The 26,449-nt window shown below is 43.1% G+C and overlaps 1 protein-coding gene across 3 annotated transcripts in view; it reads right to left on the bottom strand.

Annotated features, from left to right (window-relative positions):
• The window catches only part of Erich1 (glutamate rich 1), a 53,961-nt gene that overhangs the window by 11,100 nt on the left and 16,412 nt on the right, over positions 1-26,449 (bottom strand). For all 3 annotated transcript variants that reach the window (XM_041673861.1, XM_041673862.1, XM_041673863.1), the window contains exon 3: positions 18,578-18,712. In XM_041673861.1, the coding sequence (XP_041529795.1) occupies positions 18,578-18,712 (135 nt within the window). The remainder of the gene's footprint in view (positions 1-18,577; positions 18,713-26,449) is intronic.

Here is a 26,449-nt window from a genome sequence, read left to right as displayed (position 1 = left end):
CCCGTGAGAGGATTAATCAATGGATTAGCTCAGAGTTCTTCAGACCTGTGTTTGGAAACCCCTTCACAGACACACCGAGAGGTCTGACTAATGTCCCAGGCATTTCTTAATCCAACTAGGATGATAAAACAAATTAGCTATCACACAAAATCAATCTCAGTTAATTCACAAACTGAAATGTGAATTTCTAACCCTACTGATCTAGCACTGGGGCAAGGAAAACAACCAGTGCACACAGAACCCTGGACAGGAAGCCTGGGATGACGGTCACCAGGACTTTGACCACAAAGGAGACAGAATTACAACCCAGCTCACTTAACTACAGGCCTTTAAGGCAGAGTTAATAGCGTGCTTCTTTTTTTAAAGTAATGATAGATTGGCATTCCTGCTCATTGCACGTCAGAAGTGTCAGATATGGCCACAAGAAAGGGTTTCCTGTTTTGTCCCAAAGGAAGCAGTGGCCTGCTCCTTAGCAGATGGCTGCTGAGTACAGGTTTCGTTTTTAAACCCAGACCTGGGAGCTCCACTCTTCGGTTCTATTTCTTTACAGAAGTGCATGCTAAGTGCACACGAATGCCCTATGAGAATTGCTGTTGATTCTGACCTCTAAAGCCATGATCTGCTATCAGAAGAACTCAAGTTGGTTCAGCCTATACTGGGTGACAGTCCCATCTTCTAAGCTGCCACCCCAGCAAGGTGCTCCAGTATGCCTCCTTCCCTAGCACTTCCAGACTACTGAGGTCTTTCTCCAGGCCTGGGACTCTTTCCTTTGAACTGTTAGGAAGGATGAGCCCATCTCCTGCCACAGGAAGAACTACAGAGACCATTCAGTCGACCAAAGTCTGAATTGAGTGTGTACTAAGCCTGCTGGCAACTGCCTGGAGAGAAACACTTCTCACAAAGCAGCAATAACAATTTTTTTACAGGGAGCTTTTAAAGGCAAAGAACAGAAAAACTATGTTCTGGTTGGCAATTGCAGGGGGAATAAAGCAAGCAAGCAGTTTAATAGAAGCCAGAAACATGCAGTTAGCCGGGACATTTCTTTTTCTTTTATTATTATTACTTTTAAATTTTTTATTTTTATTGAAAATAGATTCTTATATACTACATCCTGATTATAGTTTTCCCTTTCTCTGCTTCTTCCAGTTTCTATCCAGTTTGAGATCAACTCCCTTTCTGCCTCTCATTAGAAGAGAACAACCAAACACGACAGAATAAAATATACTATGATAAACAAAAACTTTCATATTGAAATTGGACATGGCAACCCAACAGGATGAAAAGAGTCCCAAGAACAGGGAAAAGAGCCAGAGATCCACTCCTTCTCACAGTCAGGAGTCCCACTCCTATCTGCAGCAGAGGAGTGTTCCCCTTGCACACAAGTTTGCACTCCTATCTGCAGCAGAGGAGAGATCCCTTTCTCCACATCTTTGCCAGTATGAACTGTCATTTGTGTTATTGAGCTCAGCCATTCTGACAGATATAAGATGGAATCTCAAAGTAGTTTTGATTTGCCTTTCCCTGATGTTTAAGATTGTTGACTATTTCTTTAAGTGTTTCCCAGTCATTTGAGATTCCTCTACCGAAAATTCTCTGTTTAGATCAGTACCCCCTTTAAAAAGTTGGATTATTTAGTTTTCTGATATCTAGTTTCTGGAGTTCCTTATACTTTTTGGATACTAGTCTGCTATTGCATGTGGAGTTGGTAAAAATCTTTTCCCATTCTGTAGGCTGCCACTTTGCCTGACTGACAGTGTTCTTTGCCTTACAAAAGCTTTTCAGTTTCATGATGTTCCATTTATCAGTTGTTGATCTTAGTGCCTGTGCTATTGGTATTCTGTTCAGAAAGTCATCTCCTGTGCCAATGAGTTCAAGATAGACAAACCCTTATCCAAAAATATACACTGGAAAAAAGACAGCATCTTCAACAAATGGTGTTGGTCAAACTGGAGGTCTACATGCAGAAGAATTCAAATAGATCCATATTTATCACCCCGCACAAAACTCAACTCCAAATGGATCAAAGACCTCCACATAAAACTAGATACACTTAACCTGATACTAGAGAAAGTAGGGAACAGTCTTGAGCTGGAACATTTTGATCCTGAGTTCCTGAATGGGGTTTAGTTTTTCCCACCAGACTTTTCATGATGGGGGTAGAAAAGGTGCATGTGGGGTCATTTTCAGGTTCAACCAAAGACGGCTCCAGCTGAGACAAAATAGAGAAAACTTTGCTTTGTCACATCTCCTAGTCACTGTGGGTAGGCAGGGGACTAACTTTCATAGTGGTCAGCTGGCTCACAAGGCTGTTCTGACTTGATGTATGCAGAGATATAGATCACCCAGGGTCACTCCCATCCTAGTCACTCCCATCCTAGTTCTGTGGAGCTCATGCTTACCTCTTCCCCATTCTACTGTTTGCCTGAACAGAAATCAAAGATCTCAACTATTTCCTCTGCTCTGAACACCCAATGTTTCCAGCGCTTTCACTAAAACTGGCATGCTTATGTTCAACATTCAGAGGAACCCCATCACCTAACTCTTAGATCCTAACAGAACCTCGCCATTCAGACGGAAGCACACACGAGAAGATGAAGAACAGCCACTCACCGAGCTCCTGAAGTGGGCTCCCACCAGCAGAGCACGTGCCCAGACAGCTGCTCTGCTGAGGTTCACTGTCCCCGTGTCCGCAAATAGGTGTTCACCCTCTCAGTACAGCCACACATCTGGATTTCTGTGGTAAGCTATCATATCTGAAGGGTTTTGGTTTTTTAATAATCATTTGGTTTATTTGCTTGTTTATACAAATGATTAGAAAATATTGATTATCATGAAAGAACTGTTTCATAGAATTTGCAAACTTTCACATGATGCTTTCTCTCAGTTTAAATGTAAAAATAAGTTTTAGAATTCTTCTGTAGGTTCTAATTAAAACTGTTAAATATTCAAACGCACCCTCCCACTGCAAGTTACAACATCTCTTAAAAGATCATCTCAGGGGCTGGAGAGATGGCTCAGCGGTTAAGAGCATTGCCTGCTCTTCCAAAGGTCCTGAGTTCAATTCCCAGCAACCACATGGTGGCTCACAACCATCTGTAATGAGGTCTGGGGTCCTCTTCTGGCCTGCAGGCATACACAGACAGAATATTATATACTAAATAAATAAATCTTAAAAAAAAAAAAAAAAAAAAAAAAAAAAAAAAAAAAAAAAAAAAGATCATCTCAGAAACGCTCAGCTTTGAGGACTGGAGTTGGACCAGTAAGCTTATGATGGGACCAAATGGCGGCTCCACTGCAAATCACAGATGATTCTGTTTCTAGGCCCACAAATTGCAGTTCTTTATCTACAATGACAAAGTGATAAAAACATTCATTTAGTATCGAGCACGATCAAGCAGATGACACAGGAAAGAAACAACATAAATCAAATACATGGAGACTGTTTAAAAACAGAGCAGTGGAGAGGATAAAATAAACAGAAATAAAAGACCTCATTTTATAAATTACATCAGTGACTTCAATCTTCATCCTTAGATGCTTGCCTCAGTGAGGAATGGTGTGGAGTTCCTGATGAATAAATAGAGAATGGAGGTCTCAAACACAGCCCAGAAAGCAACAGTGGCCACCCTGCCACAGATGAGTACACTGGTCTGCACGGACAGTGACAGTGAGTCACTATACGCTCTGTCTGTTTGGTTTGAATGTCAAATGTCCCCCCCAACAGGCTCGTGTTTGAATGTTTTCCCCTTGGGACGTCACGGGACTTCAGCGTAAGCGAAATGACCAGTGGAGGTAGGACACTGAAGGTCACTGAGGACAGAGCTTTAAGAGCTATATAGCCTGTCTGGCTTCTGGCCAGAGATTTTTGTCCCCTGTTAGTGCCATGTGACAGGCTGTCACTGCAAGCTTGCCGCACGCTATTGGACCCACTCCTGCTGCCCCGCTTTCCACATGATGGACTGTATCCTCTGAACTGTAAGCCAGGAGAAATCTTTCCACACGATGGACTGTATCCTCTGAACTGTAAGCCAGGAGAAATCTTTCCACATGATGGACTGTATCCTCTGAACTGTAAACCAGGAGAAATCTTTCCACATGATGGACTGTATCCTCTGAACTGTAAGCCAAGAGAAATCTTTCTTTCTTTAAGTTGCATCTTTCAGGTTATGTGACGAGAAAAGCAGCTAATACACTACTCCTGACCAGGATTTGCAGGGCATCTGGGAATTATTCTCAGAGCTTACAGAACTGCGACGAGATGTACTTGGCCCTGGCCAAGGGTCTGGCGCTAGTTCTAGATGTGCTAGAGGAGGAAAAGCATGCTGTCAGAATCCTGAAGAAGGGTGTCTGAACGCTCTTTTATCATTTCTAAATAAAGTGTGTGTGTGTGTGTGTGTGTGTGTGCGTGTGCAAGAGAGAAAGAGAGAGAGGAAAAGAGAGACAGAGAGAGAGACAAAGATAGAAGAATACAATAACTAGAAACAAAGGGGCATTAGATGTAGTCAGTAAAATATATCTGCGGAGGGTAAAACCATCATTACTGGATTTAATGCAGCTTGGCTTTTAATTCCAAATATAGAGTAAATAGGCATTCACAGTGTTAGCTAGAACCTGGGGTGACACCCAGTGGAGGAGTGCTTTTGTAGGCTTGTAAAATCCTGGGTTTGCTCTTTAGTTTCTCAAAACAAACCAACCCCAGTGTTTACATGAGTTCCCCCATTTTGAGACTGTGCACTATGCAGCTCTGCCTGGTCTTGAATTTGAAATCCCCACAACTCTGTCTTCTGGGTGCTGCTGGGTAAGTTCCTGTGTATTATGCAAAGCATAAAATGATGGTAACACTGTCCTTCTTATGTATAGCATCATTAAAAACATATACATACCATCTATGATTTTTTCTAGTAAAACCTTACAGCAAAACTTAGAAAAAATAAATAGGCTTATAAATAAAATACACTCCAAATGAAGTGAATGTATCCCCATGGTTTCTGTGTTGGAAACTTAACCCCTAGTCCAACAACATAAAGAGACAGGACCTTTGGGAAGGGGTCTGGCCATGAGAATTCTGCCTCTGTGAGTAGATTCTGCCTTTACTGATGGAGTAAGCTGGTTGAATCTAGCCTCTTCTCCCTCCTGGCCATCTTGCCCTGCATTCCACCAGGGATGACACAACACCAATGCCTTCATCAGGTGTGGCCTCTTGATCTTAAGAGTTCTCAGGCAGTTAAGAGCATTGACTGTTCTTCCAGAGGTCCTGAGATCAATTCCCAGCAACCACATAATAGCTCACAACCATCTGTAATGAGATCTGATGCCCTCTTCTGGCCTGCAGGCATATGTGGAACACTGTATACATACATAATAAATATATCTTTAAAAAAATTCCCAGGCTTTAGACACACGAGGAAAATATATAGGTGTTCATTATAAACTGCACAGCCTCTGGCATTCCTTATAACAGCAGAAAACAAAGCCTATTTGATAAATATATATGGAAATAGAAGAAAAATCATTGTTTTATTTGATTGCTAAAATGGAGGAATGGCTCCATGGAAACCATCTCAAGGACTCTGTGAAATAGGCAGGGGCTTTCTGGACTTCTATTTTTCCATCAAGAGAACACTCACAGGAGTTCTCAAGCAAAGAAAGACCTAGCTGTGGAGGCACTTGCTAGCAGGCTCTCAGAGCTCTGGGAGGGTAGAGTCAGGTGAGCACATCACACACAGAAGAGGAGCTCTTGTGCAAGGGAGGCCTCCCGAGACCAGAAAGTTGGCTATCCTGTGCATTTGAATCCACAGGGGCAATCAGCACACTCCAACGCTTGGTCAAGACACTTCCGGCTCTTCACTACTCCTTGAAATCCACTCCTATTGTATGTTTTCGCTGCAGAAATAGCTGTTCTCACCAACCGTAGGATAAACAGAACCCCAGAAGGCACATCGGAACCAGAGTGCACACCATTCACCAGAGGTCACATAGGGTGGACACTATGCATGCATTTTCTGCGGGCACACGGAGGGGGAGAAGACGGTTTGTAATAGAGCCGGCTCTCCTGTTGTCCGTATGACAAGTGCTCAGAGGCAGTGGCCGGAGAAAGTGACCGAGGGCCTGGGCTGCACAGGAGCCCCACTGGAGCCTGTTCCGAGCACAGAGTAGAAAGCTACACCTTCCTCTGCTGCTGAGCTCCAGCGTGGGGTTGTGTTGTAAATGTATCAATTGGGGCCAGGTCTGCACAAGCATTTTGACTAGGTGTGGCTCTCTGTAATGGTCTCCATTAACGGAGATATTCTTTTAATTTTTTACTTTTTTATTTTTAAATCGACTTCCCCTCCTCTTGGTCTCCTGGCTGGGAATTTAGTCTCTAGACTTGTCTTCTTGGTCATTTCTACCATGACCTTGTTAGTATCTCTATCCCAGTTTCTAGTCTATCAAGAGTCTCACTCCAGTGTCAGGATGTTGGGGGCTCCTTTTGTTTGTTTGTTTTGTTGCTGTTTTGGTTGCTTGTTTTACTTTTAAGGAAAATAAATAAACCAAATCAATCAGGGTCATATAAAATTAAGAATGACTAACTATAAAGAAGGACAGTCTGGACAGCCACCTAAAACATCCCATGGCCAGCAAACTGCAGGGATATTTGCTGCCCACACCTGCTCCTTACACCATATACAGACCGGATGCTGCATGTGACCCAGGTCGGTTTTGGTGCTTGCAAGGTGCTTGCAAGGTGCTCAGTACCCTTTCACTGAAGGCAGCAACCTCCTCGATCCCTTACTGCAGCTGCCCAAGCTTTGCCAATGGAGTCAAGCTGAGTGAAGGAAAGAGAAGCATTCAAGACTCCTCCATGTGTCTGATGCCAGGAAGGCCACAGCAGAGAGCAGGCCGAGTCAGGAAGGGGATAACTAAGCGTCACCTGAGCAGCTCAGGAATCCTCGCCCAGCTGTCTAAGAGACGCGGGCCCTTGGGCTGTGCCAAGCAGCCTTTCGCTTGCCTTTTTTATGGGATTTTATCTACACGTCCATTCAAAGCTCCAGAGGTCCACAATCTGACCCTCTGCACACAAGACAAATAAAAGCTCTAAGAAAATGTGCATGATGGAACCAGAGAGGCTTGGCATTTATAATTTCTGAAGCATCAAGTTTCAAATGATGCTATCCCCAAGACAAACCTCTCATGACCTTATAATTAAAAAAAAATAATAATCCAAATTTGCCGAAATTCTCTTAGCTGCTGTTTGGCACTGACATTCTGGATAAACCTGCTGGAGTGGAGCTAGATACTAAAAATAGCCGCAGCCTTCTGACTATCTCAGTCCGCCAGCCTCCTTTAAAGGGGCCTTGAGTTATGGGATGCAATTCAATCCAGCTCTTACTTCTGAACGACACAGAAAGAATACACGGGATATCAGAAAGGGAATGGGAGTTAAAATATGACAGTCTAGATGCTGACCCTTTTATGATTTTAAATGCTAATGCCTGATAATAATTAATACTGTTCTGGTTAGCTTTGAAGAACTGCCTCCATCAGATGGCTTCTGGGCCATTTTCTCAGGAGCTCACTGATGCAGAAAGGCCCAGCACACTGTGGGCGGTGCCATCCCTAGGCACGTGAGCCTGGGTTGTGTGAGAAAAGGCAGCTGAGAAAGGAGCAGGTGAAATGCGCTCCTCCTGGCTTTCTGATTCGGTTCCTGTCTTTGCTGCCTTCTTTGGCTTCCCTTGATGGGGGACTGTAGCCCGTGAGGCAAAGAAACCCTTTTCTCTCCCATTGGTTTTGACCAGTGTCTTATCCCAGTAACAAGGACCCTAAGGAGGATAGATGCCATCCAAGGAAAGGCTGACTTTAGCTCTTATTTAGGAAGACTTTCATTACTAAACTATGTATTTACTTTATGAACACTTGATAAGTTTGGGGACAAATATGTACGATTTAACTACTTTCAATAAGATTAATTAATTAATTTGAATTCCTCCCTGAAAAAGCTCTGATACGCTGAAGTAAGGTCCAATTTTTCTAGGTTAATATTTATATAAATATTTTAATTCTCTCTGTGTGAAGCTCACTAGACAAAATCCCATGACAGAGAAGGGCAAACGGGCACAAAGTCCCATCTCTAATCAAGAAGCTGTCTGCAACAAGTAAGAAAATCAGATGTCGTCAATGGAGTGGCCCTGGGCCTGTCAGCCAGGGCAGACCAAAGCTCAGGGATGGTTGACCAACACAAAAAAGACTCCGTGCCTGCTGTCTTCATTTTGTTCTGCGATTTTCTTTTCTTTCTTTTTATTTTTAAGAGAGAAAATATGAAAATAAGAAAGAAAGGTAGGTGGGGAGAGGATTTGGGAGGAGTTGAGGGAGGGAAAAGAAAAACGGAGAACAATAAGAAGGAAGATAATGCTGTATGTAGAGTGGCTGTTCAACAGCGCCTGTGAAATGCACGAGGAAACATGCATGTGTGTTGTTTATACGTGGTGCTCATGTTTGTTGCCATGAGTGTGTACATATGCATGGGAGGGTAGGTGCAGAAGCCACAGGCCAACATTAGATGGCTTTCCTCAATGGCCCTTTATCTATTGTTTCCTCATGGAACCTAAAGTTCAGTGGGACGACTAGATCAGAAGAAACCTAATCACGGAGGGGAAAGAGCGCTACAAACAAAACTTCAAACCTCCGAAGAAAGAGACGACACTAAAATGGAAACCTCTCACATCGTGGGCTGGTAGGCTCAATTTTGTAAATTGATACCAAAGTAATTTACAGAAGCAATACAACCCCAATCAAAATACCTACAGCATTCTTCATAGAAAAAAAGATCCTAAATTCACATGGAACCAGAAAAGACCCCAGATAGCTAAAACAATCCTCAGCAAAATGACTAATACCAGAGGAATTGCCATTCTAGACTAAGATCCATTATAGAGGCCGAGACCTGAGCAGCTGGGTCCTGGAAACCTGACTGGGGCAATGGTGAAGAACGGACGGACACACACACACGTGTGTGTACAGAAAACCTAGTGTGGGGTGTGCCAAGTGCTCTAATGGAGATGCACTAGCAGCCTGGCAACTCAGATGAGTGACTCAGGACTTCATCCATTCTCTACAACAGACCTATCAGAATAAACACAACGCGATACGGGTACAAAAATAGACTGCACATGAACAGACTAAAACAGAAGACCCGAACATTAGCATACATTACTACAAGCACTTCATGTTCAACAAGAGGTCAAAAATGTACACAACAGCTTCAACAAATGGTGCTGGGAAAACGGGATGTCCCCACGCTGAAGAATTTAGATTCGTTTCTCCCACCCTACATAAGAATGAGCTCCAAGTGGATCTAAGACCTCCATCAGAAACCTGAAATGCTAAAATCTGCTAGAAGAAAACATAGGCAGTATCCTGTAAAATATAGTCAGCAGAAAGGACTTTCTGAACAGGACCCCGTTAGGCAAGGAATCAAGGCCAACAATTGACAAGAAGTGGGAACCTTGTAAAATCAAAAAGCTTCTGCACAGCGAAGGAAACAATCAATCAAGAGAAGAAACTGCAGGGTGAGAAAGAATCTTTTGTCAGAGGAGTAACATCTAGGATGTCCTAAAACACGAAGAGTCAAGGGGACAAATGATCCAATTAAAAAGGAGCTGCAGATCTAAACCAAATTCTCAACAGAAGAAATAAAAACGGTTAAGCAATACCTTAAAAAGCACTCATCACCCACAGCAATTAGGCAAATGCAAATTGAGATCTCATCTCACCACAGAGTGGAGAAGATGAACAAAGCAACTGACAGTAAATTCTGGATGGGGCATGAGGCAAAGGGAGCCCTCATTCACTGTTGGTGGCACACAAACTTGCCAGCCACTTGGGAAATTGGTAGGGAGAGCCCCTAAGAAACTAAAACTAAATTGACCATATGACCCAACCATACCATGTTCATTGCTGCAATCCTCACAAGAGCTAGGAAAAGGAAACACCCCAAATATCCTTCAACACACGAATGGATAATGAAAATGTGGTAACACACCTAATGAAATACTGTTCAGCTGCAGAGAAAAATGAAGTCATAGAATCTGCAGCTAACTGGATGGCCTAGAAAGGGTTCCATGCAGTGAACTCAGAAAGACGAATGCCAGACTTTCTCTCTTCTGTGGTTCTAAATCACACCGAATTGTCTTGCCCAGCCTAAATACAAGGGGAAGTACTTAGTTTTACTGCAACTTGATGTGCCATGCTTTGTTGATACCCATGGGAGTCCTGTCCCTTTTGGAACATAACAGAGGAGTAGATTGAAGGGCGAAGTGGAGAAGCAGTGGGGGGAGGGGATGAGAGGAGAGGGGAAGGGAAAACTGTAGTCAGAATGTAAAATAAATAAATAAAACAAACTTGTATCAAAATAATAAATAAAAACAAAATAAAACACATGAGAAGACATTTAAAATTTTAAATAAGCAAAAAGCCATAAATGTTTTATATACAATAAAATATTCTACAAAAGGAAAAAGTCAGAAGAGGTTGAGGATGACTAGGCCTTGCCAGTTAGGCCGGATGCGTCTCAATATGGCAGAGCTCTGATAGGAATGCAACTCTAAAGAAGGCTGTCTTAGTTAGGGTTTCTGTTGCTGCAATGAAACACCATGACCAAAAAGCAAGTTGGGGAAGAAAGGCTTTATTTGGCTTACACTCCACATCACTGTTATCACTGAAGGAAGTTAGGACAGGAACTCAAGCAGGGCAGGAACCTGGAGGCAGGAGCTGATGTACAGGCCATGGAGGGGAGTTGTCTGCTGGCTTGCTCTCATGGCTTAGCCTGCTTTCTTATAGAATCCAGGACCACCAGACCAGTTGTAGCACCACCACGATGGGCCGGGCCCTCCCCCATTAGCCACTAGAAAAGAAAATGCCCTACAGCTCAATCTTATGGAGGCACTGTCTCAACGGAGGTTCCCTCTTTCCGATGACTCTAGCTTGTGTGTCAAGATGACATAAAATCTAGTTGGGACAAATATATTCTTGAGTTCAAGAACAAAGCAGGACAAACCACATTATCTCTTTTGTCTCCCAAGAATTAATCAGGGGAGTCTAGAATGATGTTCAACTCCCTACCTGTCAGCACAAGGGCTCAGACCACACAGGACTGAAGCAGAGGTGTAAATGTCCCCGAGAAAGGACACTGACAAAATATGGAATAAACAAACAAATGAAACAAAACTCCAGAATTGAAACAAGGATGGCCCAGGCCAGAGCAATCCCTAACGACTCACTTCTCTAAGTGTGAAGCTGTGCAGCTGCCGTGCTGGAACCCTGCTTGTTGCTGAAGCACTGGAGGTAATAATGCCGATACCCCGAACAGCGGAGGTGATATTCACAACCTAGGACACGCTACAGCTGCTCAGGCATCTCTTCTCAACTCTGGAGAAACTGCAAGAGTCTTCCATCCTGCCCAGTTTTCTAGGTGCTAAAGGGGCTCCTCCACCACCTTTAGCTGTTCATCAATTGCTAGACTTAAGTAGACTTTAGTTCTTCCTGGTACTAGCATTTAGATTGCCAAGCTGCACTTCCCCCTTCTTCCTGGGAGTAAACAGAACCAACCAATTTAACAGAAATAACAGATAATCCTCAAGACCCTTCAATACTTTGTGTTTGTTCCTGATTCTCAGACTCTATCTTTTTGGAAGTCTGACACTGATGACTGTGGGAAAAACCAACTGTCCTGAACGCACGCCTGTGTCCAATCTTCTCACAAAGTGCTATCTAAGCCAGGTGCTTAGAAATTATTTCTCTAGAGAGAAATTTTTAATATTTGTTTCCCAAGCCTAATATTTTGGTGCTTTTTAGTATGAAGAGTTCCTCATTAATTCAGACACATGGCTTAATGGTTTGTCTGCACACAGTATTTTAAGTTTATATAAGGCTTGCATCCCACATCAAGATCCATTTATTTTCTTCTTTGGGATTAAGTATTACATTGTCAAGGAAAACTCATGTCTTATACTCATGACAATTATTTTTTAAAAATAGTTTAAAAATTCTTTTAAGCTTATTTGTTTAAATATGGTTTTGGACTGGGTCCTATGTACCAGGGACTCTTGGCAAAGGAAGATGATAGTTCATAGGCTTGGAGACCTGCCAAACTTGACCCTTCAGACGAGTTTTCACCCAAATGAGGTGTCACTCACAGTTACGTGCTTCCTGCCTAAACCCAGACCATCCCGCGTTTACTTGCCAACACTCACCTATACAGCATGAGCTCAACATTTAAGTCCTTCATAAAACCTGCCTGGCCTCCCCAAGGTAGACCCCTCTTGCTTGTATTCCCCCTACACATGGTCTATATTACCGATACAGTGTGTTGTTTTTCCTACTTACTATTAGTTCTCTGCTAGGAAAGACCCTGTCATAGTTGTTTCTGCATGGGAGGGTCCTAAACAATGAGGCAGGGATAAAGAGCACACAGGAGAATTCTGTGTATTTTGAAAGCCAAATACAGGATAGACTTGTTTATCCTCATAGACACGAGCCAATGACATCTGGAGCGCCAAGCAGTAAACTGTGTCCATTTAGACCTATGGACATCAGAGCTACTCCTCTGTGTGGTGTCTGTCACCAAAAAGGGTCTCTTTAACTCAGGCCTGCTAACACTCCCAATCAGAAAGATTAGTGTCAGTTTAAATTGGAACCCCAGTTCTCCTTGATTCTAGCTAAGAGTCCTTGAGCTGTCAATCTGCATCACACAGTCAATGGCTTCTACAACCCAAGATCCCTTGGCTGAACAGTTCAGTGGATACAGGCATGACAACCAAGAACCAAGTACGCCACTTGTGTGGTAAGTTTTAAAACAGAAATCTTGTAAAAAAATACTTTTATGACTCAAACCCCATGACTTCTGAGGTGGAAACCAACTGACAGCTCACTCTTGTCAGGAGTTAAGTCCCAGGAGCCATGGTCAAAGGAGGGCAAGAGAGCCACCTGGTGGAAGTTGACTGTAAGGCCCTTTGAATGGCAGTCTATGCAAAAGGTGGCTGTGTTTAACTTTGTTCATCACCGGGTTCCGAACACTTGGAGCTCATCTGGGGAGAAGCTTGGGTTGTGACGAACAAGAGAAAAGAGCCAAGAAGAAGATGCAGGACTGAAGAATTAATTTGTTATCAAGATGTTTCCTAAATACATCACAAACCAGTGACAGATAAACTAAGAGAAGGTGCTGGACTCAAAGAAGGAAGCTTACTTTTTATGTATTTCAGGTAGGTGAACTGTAAAATGAGGGCCACAAGAGGATGGTTTCTACACTTACTATAAAACCGTTCACACTTTGTTCATTCATGAACAGCCGTGCAATCTCTGTCACTCTATTGGGCAGCACACTTTTGCTCAATGGTTTGTAAATCATGTAAGGTTTAAATATTTCCTGTTTTATTCCTTTGTCTTTTGTCAAGAAGATGTTTTAAATTTCTTCACATTCAAATATGTATGTTATAGTGGTTTCGGTTTAAGAAAAAAAAAAGATTCCCTAATAGATAATTTTCTGATATGAAAATGTAAGAGATATGTTATACAGTTGGCTAAAATTTAAGAGGTTGAAAATGCTCAGGCCAGTTTTAAGAGTGTGAATTGGGGTAACTGTATAAAGGCTCTGTTAAGAATGTTTAAGATGGTTTGTAGGTACCTTGGCCACTTGGCCTGATGGTTTGACTTCAGTTTCATCTTTGGAACCCACATGGTGGGGAGAGAGAAACAACTTCTCTAAGCTGTCTTTTGACTTCTTCTTCTTCTTCTTCTTTTTTAAAAAGATTTATTTATTTATTATGTATACAGTGTTCTGCCTGCATGTCTTTCTGCAGGCCAGAAGAGCACATCAGATCTCATTACAGATGGCTGTGAGCCACTATGTGGCTGCTGGGAATTGAACTCAGAACCTTTGGAAGAGCAGTCAGTATAACCTCTGAGCCATCTCTCCAGCCTATCTTTTGACTTCTACAGATATGTCATGACAAAAAACACCTACACAGATGTATGTGTATGTATATACACATGTATACACATGTGCACAAAAATACATACATAATACAAAAATAAAATAGACTCTATTAATATGTCTTAAAAACCTGTGTCCTGGCTGGTTTTATGCCAGCTTGACACAAGCCAGAGCCATGTGAAAGGAAAGGACTTCAACATGGCCCACAGAATCAACTAAGCCGGGCTCACAGGGGCTCACAGAGACTGGAGTGGCAACCACGGAGCCTGCACGGGTCTGTACCAGGCCCTCTGCACACATGCTGCGGTTGTTTAGCTTGGGGTTTTTGTCGGATTCCTAACAGTGGAGGTGGGGGGTGTCTCTGACTCTTGACGGCTTGTGGGACCCTTTTCCTCCTACTGGGTGGTCTTGGCCAGCTCTGATATGAGGGTTTGTACCTAGACTTACTGGATTGTGTTATGTCATATTTGGTTAAGATCCCAGGGAGGCCTGCTCTTTCCTGAAGGGAAACGGAGGAGTAGTGGATCTGGGGGGAAGGAGATGTCCCAGGGAGACTGGGAAGAGGGGAGGCAGCAGTTGCGATATGCTGAAGGAGAAGGATAAATAGCTAGTAGATAAATAGAGAGAAATGCCTCCATAATATTTGGCTGTAGGACATTTTCATAATTAGTGATTGATGGAGAGGGCCCAGCCCATGGTGGGTGGACCATCCCTGGGCTGGTGGTCCTGGGTTCTATAAGAAAGCAGGCTGAATAAGTCATGAGGAGCAAGCCAGTAAGCAGTACTCCTCCATGACCTCTGCATCAGCTCCTGCCTCCAGGTTCATGACCTGTTTGAGCTTCTGTCCTGACTTCCTGCAGCGATGAGCTGTTACCTGGAAGTGTAAGCTAAATAAGCCCTTTCCTCCTCAAGTTGCTTCGGCCATGGTATTTCTCACCACAGCCCTATAAACCCTAACTAAGGCAGCAGAGAACTTTCAAGTCCCAAGAATATCCAACGTTAGGAGCTGAGCAGACATGTTTAATGCAATCGTGATACACGTGAATATGAGAGTGTTTCTGTACAAAGACGCCGGTGTAGCACTACACAAGCTTCTGTACGTGCAAAGGGAAAAGGGAGGCTAGTGAGAAGAAGTTGCTCTTAAAGTAGACTTTACTCCTCTTGGAAAATGATTGCTATATACCCCGAAAAGTAAAAAAAAAAAGCTCCATAATATATTAAGAGTACAGTTTGTATGAAACCTGTGTGTGTGTATACACAGTAATATGCACAGGAAGAGATCTTAATAGATGGTTACTACACCTGCCCAGAGCTCTGAGATGATGCTTTACATTCTATCCATCTTCTACAATGTTTAACTTTCCTTTGATTAGCACTGTTTAGCCAAGAAAGTTTTTTTTTTTTTTTTGGACAAAATACCAAATATTGGAGCCTATGGAAAAGGCGCTCCTTCTAAAGGCTTGCCTGTTATTTAGTCACAACAACTGAGGCTCCCACTTCTGTAATTTGTAAATGCAGGCTTTCTATGTAGATGCTGATGTTCTGGGACTTGGTCTGGTTTCACCACCACTGGGTGGGGCTTTTGTCCCCAAGAGATCACACAGAAGCCACAGTCACGATGGTGGGCCAGGAGGCTTGCTCTCAATCACAAGAGCTTGTCAGCCTCACAGATAACCGTCAGTTCACCTTGTTTCAAGTGACACATCTTTGCTAATGAGAGGAGAGCTGAAAGCAGAACAGGGGAGGGAAGGAGGTTGCTAATCGGAATATTTCATTGAACCAGGGAACGGAGATCAAAGGGAAGAAAGTGGTGGTTATGGCAGGTGTGTTGGCAATCAGCTGAACACACTCCAGACAGCATCCAGTGGTGCTTCCAATAACGCACGCACGTGCAAGACAGCTGGCTCCTTGGATGCCTGGGGGTTCACTGTAGAGCTGGGACTGAAATTTGAGAGCATAGTTACAATGCTGTTTCTAAGGAGATGGGGCAAGGCAGCAAGGCTTGTTGCTATCTGCTGCAAAGCTGCATCCTTGCTTCAGCTACTTAAGCGTTTAGCAAATGTGGGGCAAACTGAGCCATCAGTATTCAGTGGTGAAAGGTGGATTTCTCCAAACACAAATGTGATACAAAGTTAGCACTTTCTGACTGGGAGACGCAGTTAGACAACACGGACCACCTATATGGTTTAAACTAGCGCCAGAGAAGGCAAAAAAATCTGCAAAAGAGACAGGAAGACAGATTTCAATTTTGAAACAAAATACATCTTACCAGGATCGTTCTGTCTTTAAGAAAGCTGTGATTTGGTCCTCAGTGAAAGTTTAAATGGGAAGCTGTATTCTGCCTTGTGAGGCGCCTCAAGACTGGCGCTGGACTTAAACACGCTCACCTGCTCCTTGGATAACCCAGTGTGCTCACACACTCCAGTCCATGCCTACTCTGGCTGGTGAGCAGACATCAGGACGGAAGTCACAGGGCCATGCTGACTGCTATACCAAGTATGAGCAGTTCAAGGCTGACATGCGGTGGGGAGCAAATACACATGACTGACACTCCAGAACGGGAGGGAAAGGGACTCAGAGGGTCCTGGCCTGCTCTAAGCACCCATCTTCCTGGCTCACTTGCTCCAGGGCAGCGTGATCTTCACCCACACTTCCCATTTACAACAGAGGTATATTTACCTCACAGGAGACAGGAAGCAGAGAGGAAAATGAATAGCAGAAATCCTTTCATGAATAATCAACTAAAAAGGTAGTTTGTAATCGCTATTCAGAGCTACAGTAATAACACCATCGACTACGTCTAATTGCCATTGTGATTTCAGTGGAGTGAACCCCAATGCCTGCATTTCAGAACTCAACACCTTTGTTTTCACCAGGCTGCAATGGTTTCCTGCATCCTGCCTGCAGGAGGTGGCAACAGCTGTAGGCCACAGGCAGAGACAACTATTTAAGGGCCCAGGAACATTAATCACACAGAAAAACCTTTGTAGAAAGACCTATTTGCCAACTTGTGTTTCTAATTCCTGAAGGAATTTCACCTAAGCATAGCCCCAACCATGAGCTTAGAAGGCTGGACTGCATGATCTCAGCAAAGTGGGGCTCCTTGCCTTAGGCTGCCCTCAGGAATGTCAGCGACGGAGCCAACCGGATACAGCGAGAGTAAGCAACTATGTATAGCAGCAACTACATACATCAGTACATGAATAAAAAAATACATACATCAGTACATGAATGAACAACTGCATACAGCAGCCATACATGAATGAACACTGATCGTGTAACAATACACACAGCAGTACATGCATGAACAACTACACACAGCAGTGCATGAATGGACACTGTGTAACAACAGCAGGTGAGGACCAATTGTGTATAAAAACACACGAGTGAGGGATAACTGCAGACTTGACACAGGAAGTGTGGGAGTTAGCGTGTGCAGGGAGTCAGTGAGGGCTAGCTCTAGACAATGACATGCGAGCGAGAACTGCATGTACATAATGACATGTGAGAGCCAACTCAGTACAATGGGTGTGAGCGAGTGTCCCTGGGCACCGAAGCACAGGAGAGACACGGTGAGCAGCAGCAACTGATCAACTACACAGAATTAAATAACTGTATCTGGAGGCGCACGAGTGAGAGAACTGTGTTCAGGGTGCACAGATGAGCGCCAACTGCACATATCAGCACCTGAGTGAACCCAACACACTTTCTCATGAACACATTAAGTTCACAGTTAAAATATTCATCAAAACAATCCATCTCCATAAGCACACAGTTAAATTTCCTAAGCAAATTATTTATCTGATAATTAATATTTCAAAGATTTTCATCAGGGCTTGAAACAATGATATATGATTCCTAAGTTATTCCAACTCTGGTTTTACAGTTTCTGATTTTTTATTTAGGAAACCAGAAAGATCAATGTGTTAGAAAAATACAACTTCTCGATAGTCAAATTAACTAAGATTTAGAGTACAGACTTACTTTATCCTTGATGGGAATCATCCCTGGGTGGGTGGGTATCTTTATTCAAAGGTTATAAGTCTCGGTTTTAAAAGTTTTAAAATTGAATGTTCAAACATGAAATTTCAATGTTAAGAGAAAAACAACATTTGGAATCACCAGTATTTCCACATCAATAATGAACTATGTAAGTACTGGAATACTCTCTTCCAATAAGATATTCAACAGTAAACACAATTATAACAGGCTAATCTTCCCCAGAGATACAGAAGACGTTAATTCCTTGATTTTATATTTTTCAGAAAATTTTAAAAGTTTAGAAAATCTTGGCAAAAGTTCTACTAGACCAGGCACTAGCATTGAGATGGATTTAATTCCAGATTGCTCATGCATTACCCAACATGCTCATGAACTTGCCAAGCTTTAACTTCCCAGTCCCAAGAGCTTCTCTGCTATTACAAGTTTGTTATCATTTTTAATGGCTGCAAATATCTATTAGCCCACTACATAACTGGTTACACAATGGCATACTTAGCGATATCCATCAAATTATAAGTGTAAAGGCTAATTTACAAGACTGAGGAATGATGTAACACCAGAAAATAACGATAGGAACAACACTCCATCTCCCCTGCCCAGACGTTTTACCTTCTGTGTCGCCGCCACTGGAAGCATTTTCGGAGTTCGCACAGCTGGCAGGTTCTGGCGGGCTAGGAACATACCCTGGAGGAGGCAAGCTCACAGTGTACAGCCGACGTTCAGGCTGGATCTTGATGTCACCATCTGTAGAGAAAAGGGGTGCAGCGTGCACTAGTAAATATTACATAATACAAGCAGACAGTTATTCACCCTGATCACATTAGTGCTGTTTCTCCAATAAAATTCAGTGAAGACAAGATATCAAGTAACTCAATAATAAAGCCAAGACACTGTCATAAACACTGAATTTCAAAAGCTAAACATTTTCTCAGGAAAGTGACTCGGTTATGTGACCAGTCGTGACAAGAGAACCAGCTACAATTAGGTAGTCAAAATGTAAACTTGTCGGTTTCTGTAACATGATATAAAATATAACTCAGGAATGTGAAGCAGAAATTATAAACAGGGCAAACGACATACTATCAGAACATGAATCTTTCAACATTTTTGTACTTAGTTTCCCCTGAATTTTGTCTCCACATTTTCTCTGTTACATGTACAAAGAATGTGGATACACATGTTTGGAACACATCCCCACAAATCTACAGACACATGCGTGCAGACACAACTGTGTATAGACACGGACACGGACACCCTCTCAGGTCAACGTGTGCACACAGAATTTGCACTTCTAGGTCACAAGTACATCCGGATACACAGACATGCAGAATTCGGGACAGTGATTAAAAGATCAATTATACATATAATATTATTTTGACATCACACAACACACAATTCACATGGATTACATTTATTACACAAGCATTTAATTGAGTTTAGTATCATAAAATAACACAAAACAAAACATAGGATTTTAGCCAGCACACTCTTTTAATAGCACAAAATATTCTATGCTATGGACACACTATAACTGATCTTTTAACTACTGTCCTGAATTCTGCGTGTGGGAGGGTTTTGAATGGTCACTGTTATGAACAGTGGCTACGGCCATCTGCACCAGGCACTTTCTTCACTTCTGTAACTAAGAACCTGACAAGCATCACTTTGGCTTTCAGTTGAGAGGGTTAGTCTCTAATGGCTGGAAAGGTGGAGGAGGAGCCCATGTCTGTGGAAGCAGGACAGTAGGGCTACCTGTGCACATCTCCACAGAGCAAGAAGTAGAAGTGGGACAGAGAGAGAAACAAGGCTTCAGAGATCTGCCTTCAGTTGGTCCAGCCTCTCAAAGCTTCCACAGGGTTCCCAACAGTGCCATCAGGGATGATCCAGCAAACCAGTGAACCTGTATTAGACATCCACCCTGTTCTGCTTCCCTGTGCGTGCTTGGCCATTTTGTTTCTCCTGATAAATTCTTGGAAACGGAATTGTTGATTTGAAAAGACTAACCGTTCACTGTGTTTTCATATTTACAAAGCAGACAAGGGATCTTCTCTCCCACTCTTCAATATTTTCTATCGATCCTCTTAAGTTTTGTATTTTTACTGATAATATGTTAAAGCGACTCTCATATACATGGCAAACACAAAAGGATATCCCCGCTAGTCTTTTACAGAATAACTAAGATTTTTTTTTTTTTTTTTTTTTTTTTTTTTTTTTTTTTTTTTTTGGTTTTTCGAGACAGGGTTTCTCTGTAGCTTTGGAGCCTGTCCTGGAACTCCCTTGGTTTTAAACCAACAATTAGCAATTTATTTTAAACTAACAACGATCAAGACAGAACAAAATAGAACAGTGAAGACGTGCGTTTAAGACATTTAAATGTAAAAACCATGAAACCTTTTTAAATTCCTCTGCCATCAATATATTTCACTCTCTGGAGGCTAAGTATTCAGAACGTTGCCAGAATTCTGGTTCTTCTGGTAATTTGATTCACACAGCTGATTAGTTACTACACCCTTCCCTGCTAGAATCAAGGGCAGATGGAGATATGCTGCTATGTATACTAATCCTATCGTGCAACATCAACATTTGATCATTTTTCACAGAGTATTTTTGGAAGCTTTAAACCACTAAATCGTTCTTAATAAGAAAGTGAAATAGAACTTAAAAATGTCATTGTTCACTTAAATTACTGGAATGGATCTAGGAAGTATCATGGAAGCGGAGCATGAGATGAGTCACATGCTGGAAAATAATGACGTCTCTCAGAACAGATTTGGAAGAGGAACGTGCCAGGAGACAGTCTTCCTCTGGTTGGAAACCGCATGCCAACTCTACAGAGGGCTTAAGCTGCAAATGAAACCCCTACCATAGTCAGGGCCATCCAGGAGGGGTGGGAAACTATGACCCGGGGCTTTGGTTTGCTCAGCTGTAAATAAAGGTGACCAGATCTCCTATAATAGTGTCTAGTTCCAATTTCCTATACAGTGACTCTTTCTAAAGGTAGGTGTTAGACCTTTTGCTGGGGCATAAGTCTATGCCACACTATGGCATGGCTACCGGCCGTTTCTTTCTACAGCCCATCATCTTCACGAGGGGCAGCAGCTGCTGCTTCCATCCGCCCAGCTCCCTGGACTGCTGATCTTCCTAGGAGAGGAGGGAAGACCATCAGCTCCCATACCTCCAGTTATACACACCGGAGGCTGAGAGGCTGGGAATCAAAATCCCCAAGCAGAAGGAATATGCACTGAACAGCTCTATTTGCTTGTGAGATACTGCCAGGAAGTAGCCTCGCTTGGAGCCACACCAACTGCTCCTGCCCTCCCACCCATTTCCCTTCTCTTCCCAGCTGTGGGTTAGTAGAACCTCTCTTTTGCCCATGCCCGCAGAACATGGCTCCTTCGAATCTCCTCTTGTCTGGCACCCAGAAAACCACAGCACTGGTGAGCAGAGAGCCCTCACCCTCAGAGTGACTCCTCAGCAGCTAATGTCTAATCAGATGCTCCCCAAAGTCACCTGGACATAGAGCATGTGCTGGCTGTCCTGAAAACCCTATTGTTCTTGCTCTGTGGTGGCCCTGACTTCTGCTTCAAAATAAAAATAAACCAAGGAGTTCTACAGGGTTTACCAACCACAATAACTGTGACGAAATGCCTCTGTTCATACTGCTGTACCCTCCAATCTGCCCCGGCCATAGCCACCCCGTCCAATGTTAGCGCTCTAGTGGCCTTCCCCTTTCTCCATGAGACCTGCTGTTGCAGCGGCAGTGGCTTATACACCATGTGAAACATTTGGAGATTATTACACTTCTTTATTATAGTCAACACTTATTCACATCACTGAAAGTTTTAAAACAATTTCTATATTCACTGCTCTTCCCGATCGTCTCTGCCTCCTGTTTTTGCTGAAACATACAGGATGTTCTTTTGATAGGCATGTGATTGGACAGGTGCCTAAGTGATGCAGGTCTGAAAATATCTTCACGCGTTCCCTTCTACACGATGTCATTCTACATTGACACCACAGGTCCACAGTTCAGGCTCCCACTCTGCTCTGACCTCTTGCTGCCTTTCTTGGGAAGTGCCGATTGTTGGCCCTATGCTGGGGAATTCTGCCAGACTGCTGGAGAATACGCAAACAGAAAGACACACAACTCCCAACTTATCCTCACATTGTCTCTTGTCTTTACACTTGATGACACAGTTGGCTCTCACTGGGCCACCTAGGGGCTGGCATGCCTTTAGGGGAGCGCAACCTCCCTGGAAACAGTGAGCCACAAATCACTTAATTAACCCTCCATCCCCTAACCCCACCCCAGGGCCGGAGAGAAGGCTTAGCAGGCAAAAGTGCTTTTGCCAAACCCGACACCTGAGTTCAATCCCAGAACACACACGGTAGGCAGAATTGATGACCTCTACAAGTACACGATGGCACACTTACCCCCACATACACACCCTCCGCCCACACAAACTACATGAATAAATGTAAAAAGGGTTTGAACTAGCCCCCAATGTGAAAATTTAGACTTCTGATCTCTCTTTATTCTGAACAATGTCATAGTTAATAACTTAGAGCATGCCAATCTTTTTATTTTTTAAAAAGGCTTATTTGTTAATTATGTATACAGCATCTGCCTGCATGTATTCCTGAAGGTCAGAAGAGGGCGCCAGATCTTATTACAGATGGTTGTGAGCCACCATGTGGTTCCTGGGAACTGAACTCAGGACCTCTGGAAGAGCAGCCAGTGCTCTTAACCCCTGAGCCATCTCTCAGCCCTGAGCATGCTAATCTTAGCATTCAGGAGTCAGTTCACAGGGAGACTGGCTAGATGCAGACCTTCTGCACCCAGGTGGGTGTCAGGGGTGACTGTATCTTCTGTCTCTTCCGTCTGTCTTCAGTCAGGACAGCCACACCTGAGTGTCTGACAAAGGACATGGGTTCATGATTCCATGACAACAGGAGAGATGGAAGAGGGATCACAATTCACTTTTAATTTGGGTTTCTCTCATTAGTAGACACAGAACACTCTCTTTCTTTAAGGTTGAAAGAGTTGCATATTTGTTTTGTGAAATGCCAATAACCCTGTTTTGCCCATTTTTATCTGAGGTATTTACCTTTTTTCCCCAACACATGACTTTTTTGTATACTAAATAAACGAATCCTTTGCCTATGCTATCAGTTGCCATAATTTTCTTGGTTCACTATTTATTTTCTGACTTCACATGTGGCAATTCTGCACGCATACTTTTGAATCTTATAAAGTAAAACCAACAATTTTTATAACCCTGGGCCATATGTATAACTTTATAGGGAAAGAGTTCTCCTATGTTTTCTTGAGTACTTTCATATTTTCATGTTCAATTTTAAATTCTCTCTATGTCTGGAATTTAGTTAGTTTATTTTTCCTCAGCTATATAGGTGGTCTTAACAAAATAAAAAAAATCATGACCCCCTAACTCATCAGGCCCACAGTGCTCTGTGGATCAGAGGTCCAGGAGAACATGCTGCTTGATAAAAATGCCCGTATCTAAATGCCCATTGCTTCAACTGCCATCCTAGGTTAGGGAGTGATGGACACACTGCTAACATAACAGGAAACAGAATTTTGAATTTTAACTAAGTAAAATTTCAACTTAAACATCTGAATGTAGACAAAGGCTGGAGTCAGTAATTCACCACCCTGAACAAAGGGAAGCCTAGAGTGGTGTGCCGCCTTACTGTGAGGGTCTGTCTCACTGTCCTGTGACCTAGGTGGTCACCCCATATGTCTACCCTGCTCCTCCTTCCTCATGCTGAGCACTGTGCTCTTCAAAACCATGTCCGTGTAGCGGCTCCGCAGTTGAGAATGGTCCTCACTTGTCCCTTCACTGTAGAGTCTGCTCCTGGACCTCAGTGTGTACCATGTCTGTGTAGCGGCTCCGCAGTTGAGAATGGTCCTCACTTGTCCCTTCACTGTAGAGTCTGCTCCTGGACCTCAGTGTGCACTGCATTTCAGATGCAACTCTGTGGCTGCCTCCTGCATTATGCTCTCTTCAGTGCCCTCTTTGTAGAAACTATGGAAATATTCTTAGACAACCATAGTCTTATTGCATTTTTTTTTCATATTTCTGATTACTTCTTCACAGGTTTGATCATGTCCCCAGTAAAGCGTGAGCCTGAACTTGCCAGAATATGTCTGTTTTGCTATTTCCACAATTTACAATCGTCATAAATATATTTATGAGAAATTGCTGCCTCATTGATAATTCTTAGTGTTGCTTTTGTAACACAGTGACAAATTTCAGATTCGCTCATGCCTGGAGCTCAGCAGCTCTGCCAAAACAGCTCAGAAGTATAAATTCAGATCTATGGCACCATTTCAGGCAGGCAAAAGCATTTGTTGGGCCCAACATGATTTTAAGCACTAACATCACTGCTAGGTTAGGATAGGACTCATAACTAGCCATGTTGTCTGAGTTCCAGATTTCCCTGTTGTGGAGTAAAGGTCTTCCTGGAAAGGCTTTTGGGGAACTGGACCACGTGCACACGAGTGGTTCAGCAGCAGAGAGAGCGCCTTAGACAAGGGCCAGGACCAAGGACAGCACCCTGACCTCCGACAGATCCCTTAGGCTGGAGTCAGTACCAAGGACAGCACCCCATGCTGATGGTGGCACCAAGGACGCCATTAACCCACTACAAACATCACAGAGAACAGTGCCTTCAGAATGACCTTAGTAATGGCAGCAGAGTACAGGAGACTCAGGGGAGTGGTCTCTTTCCGTTGCTACTCAAACTCACACTTGGTGTCCCTTTGTCTTCTAGGTGCCTGCATTTCCCTGGACAAATTTATGTGTTACTAAATACACTAATGAAGTAATACCTCCTTTTCTCGTGGGGGATGGGGGATCAGGGAAGGGCATAAGGATCAGGACAGTCAAGGCTTCCACAACACAGACCTGAACTTCTGAAGATGCGGAAATGAGTGTACACACGGACCTACAGAGCAAGGTGTCCTGACCCAAGGCAGCAACAGAAGATGGACACACTACCCGGTGGACAACTCTGTGAGGTGTTAGTGCTGACCCGACTATGACTCAATGCGATTGCAGGGAAGATTTCTCCACTTCCTATCCATGCTAATGGCAAGAGGCAGTTTTAAAGCCAGTTTGGGGTTTTTCCTTATTCATATATTTTTAAAATCTTAAAACACATTCAGTCAGCATGCACACTTGCATACATACTGTGCTCTGCTCTTAATTCTCTTCCGCTGTCATCCCCATACCTTCTCCCTTGGCTAGTGCCCTTCCTCCCCTGAAATCCTTACTCTTGCTTTCATATCACATATTATACACACGTGTGTAATTAAATACACCTTTGCATATGATAAAACATGCAACGTCATGCCTCTCTCCCCCAACACCGCCCTCTTTGTATTTCCCTACTGGCCAAGGACCAGGCTAGGTACCTTAAAAAACAGTAATAACAATGAAAATTCAAAATGTTACAGCAAACAGGGCCATTAATCAAGGAAAAGAGTAAACATTTCCCACAGTTCCATCAATATAAAATAGCCACTATTAAAACTTAGAATATTTAAAATTTGAATTTGCTCACATGGTTGGAATGTATTTCTCTCCTATCAAGCAATATCCACTCACATACTTAATAGCCTGACTGTAACGTATGAAGAACATTTCATCCTAAGAATATACCACAGAGAGCCAATTTCAAATGTAGAGTACTTAGATTTATAACTTGAAGCTCAAATGAGAATAGCTTGATACAGTTTTTTCCCCTCCCACATCTTAGAGAATGAAGAAAAGTTGGCTCAGGCTTCCAATTACAAGACCCACGACAGTCAAAAGCCCGCCTGCAAGAAGCAAAGCCCCTCCAGGCAACACTTTCTCATCATCTGCCTGTCCCTGGCTACAGAATCTGTTCCTCCTTTGTACTTTGTCAGTCAGATGCTGATCATTACTTATGCCACACTAAAGGGTGGAGTGACTTCAATGGGCAGTGGTGGAGCAGGTGTCAGATCATGTCTGGCTCAGTCTTTGCCATTATGGCTTCCCGTTCTCTCCTCCTACATCTTGATAAATTGTCCTCAACATTAAAATAAATGTGTTCCTACCAAGATTCACACCCTTGGCCACTCCAACAAGTATATCACGTAAGTGGGAAACCAGCTTCCTGTTCAGAGTTCCCAACGACAAGAGGCCAGAATGAGGTACGTGGAGAGTGGTCCCTGTGGTCTGACAGAACACAAAACATGACTGACAGTTTGGGCATGAGTATTGCATTCGAAAGACAATGATGAACAACACACACTACAGTACCAGCTACCCCTGATGGTTATAGGAGAAAGGAAAATGTTCCATGATACAACTGACCTTAAAAAAATTACATCTCCCCACCCCCAAAATCACCTTGCACAAAAACTATCCATCATCTTGCACAAAAACTAACTCCAAATAGATCACAGACCTAATGTGAAGCCTGAAACGCTGA

The sequence above is a fragment of the Microtus oregoni genome, unplaced genomic scaffold, assembly GCF_018167655.1.
Source record: "Microtus oregoni isolate MIOR12 unplaced genomic scaffold, Mior012 000024F_ref0000369, whole genome shotgun sequence".
Classification (NCBI taxonomy): domain Eukaryota; kingdom Metazoa; phylum Chordata; class Mammalia; order Rodentia; family Cricetidae; genus Microtus; species Microtus oregoni.
The sequence above is the reverse complement of the archived record's forward strand: the minus strand, read 5'-3'. Positions and strand labels throughout refer to the sequence as shown.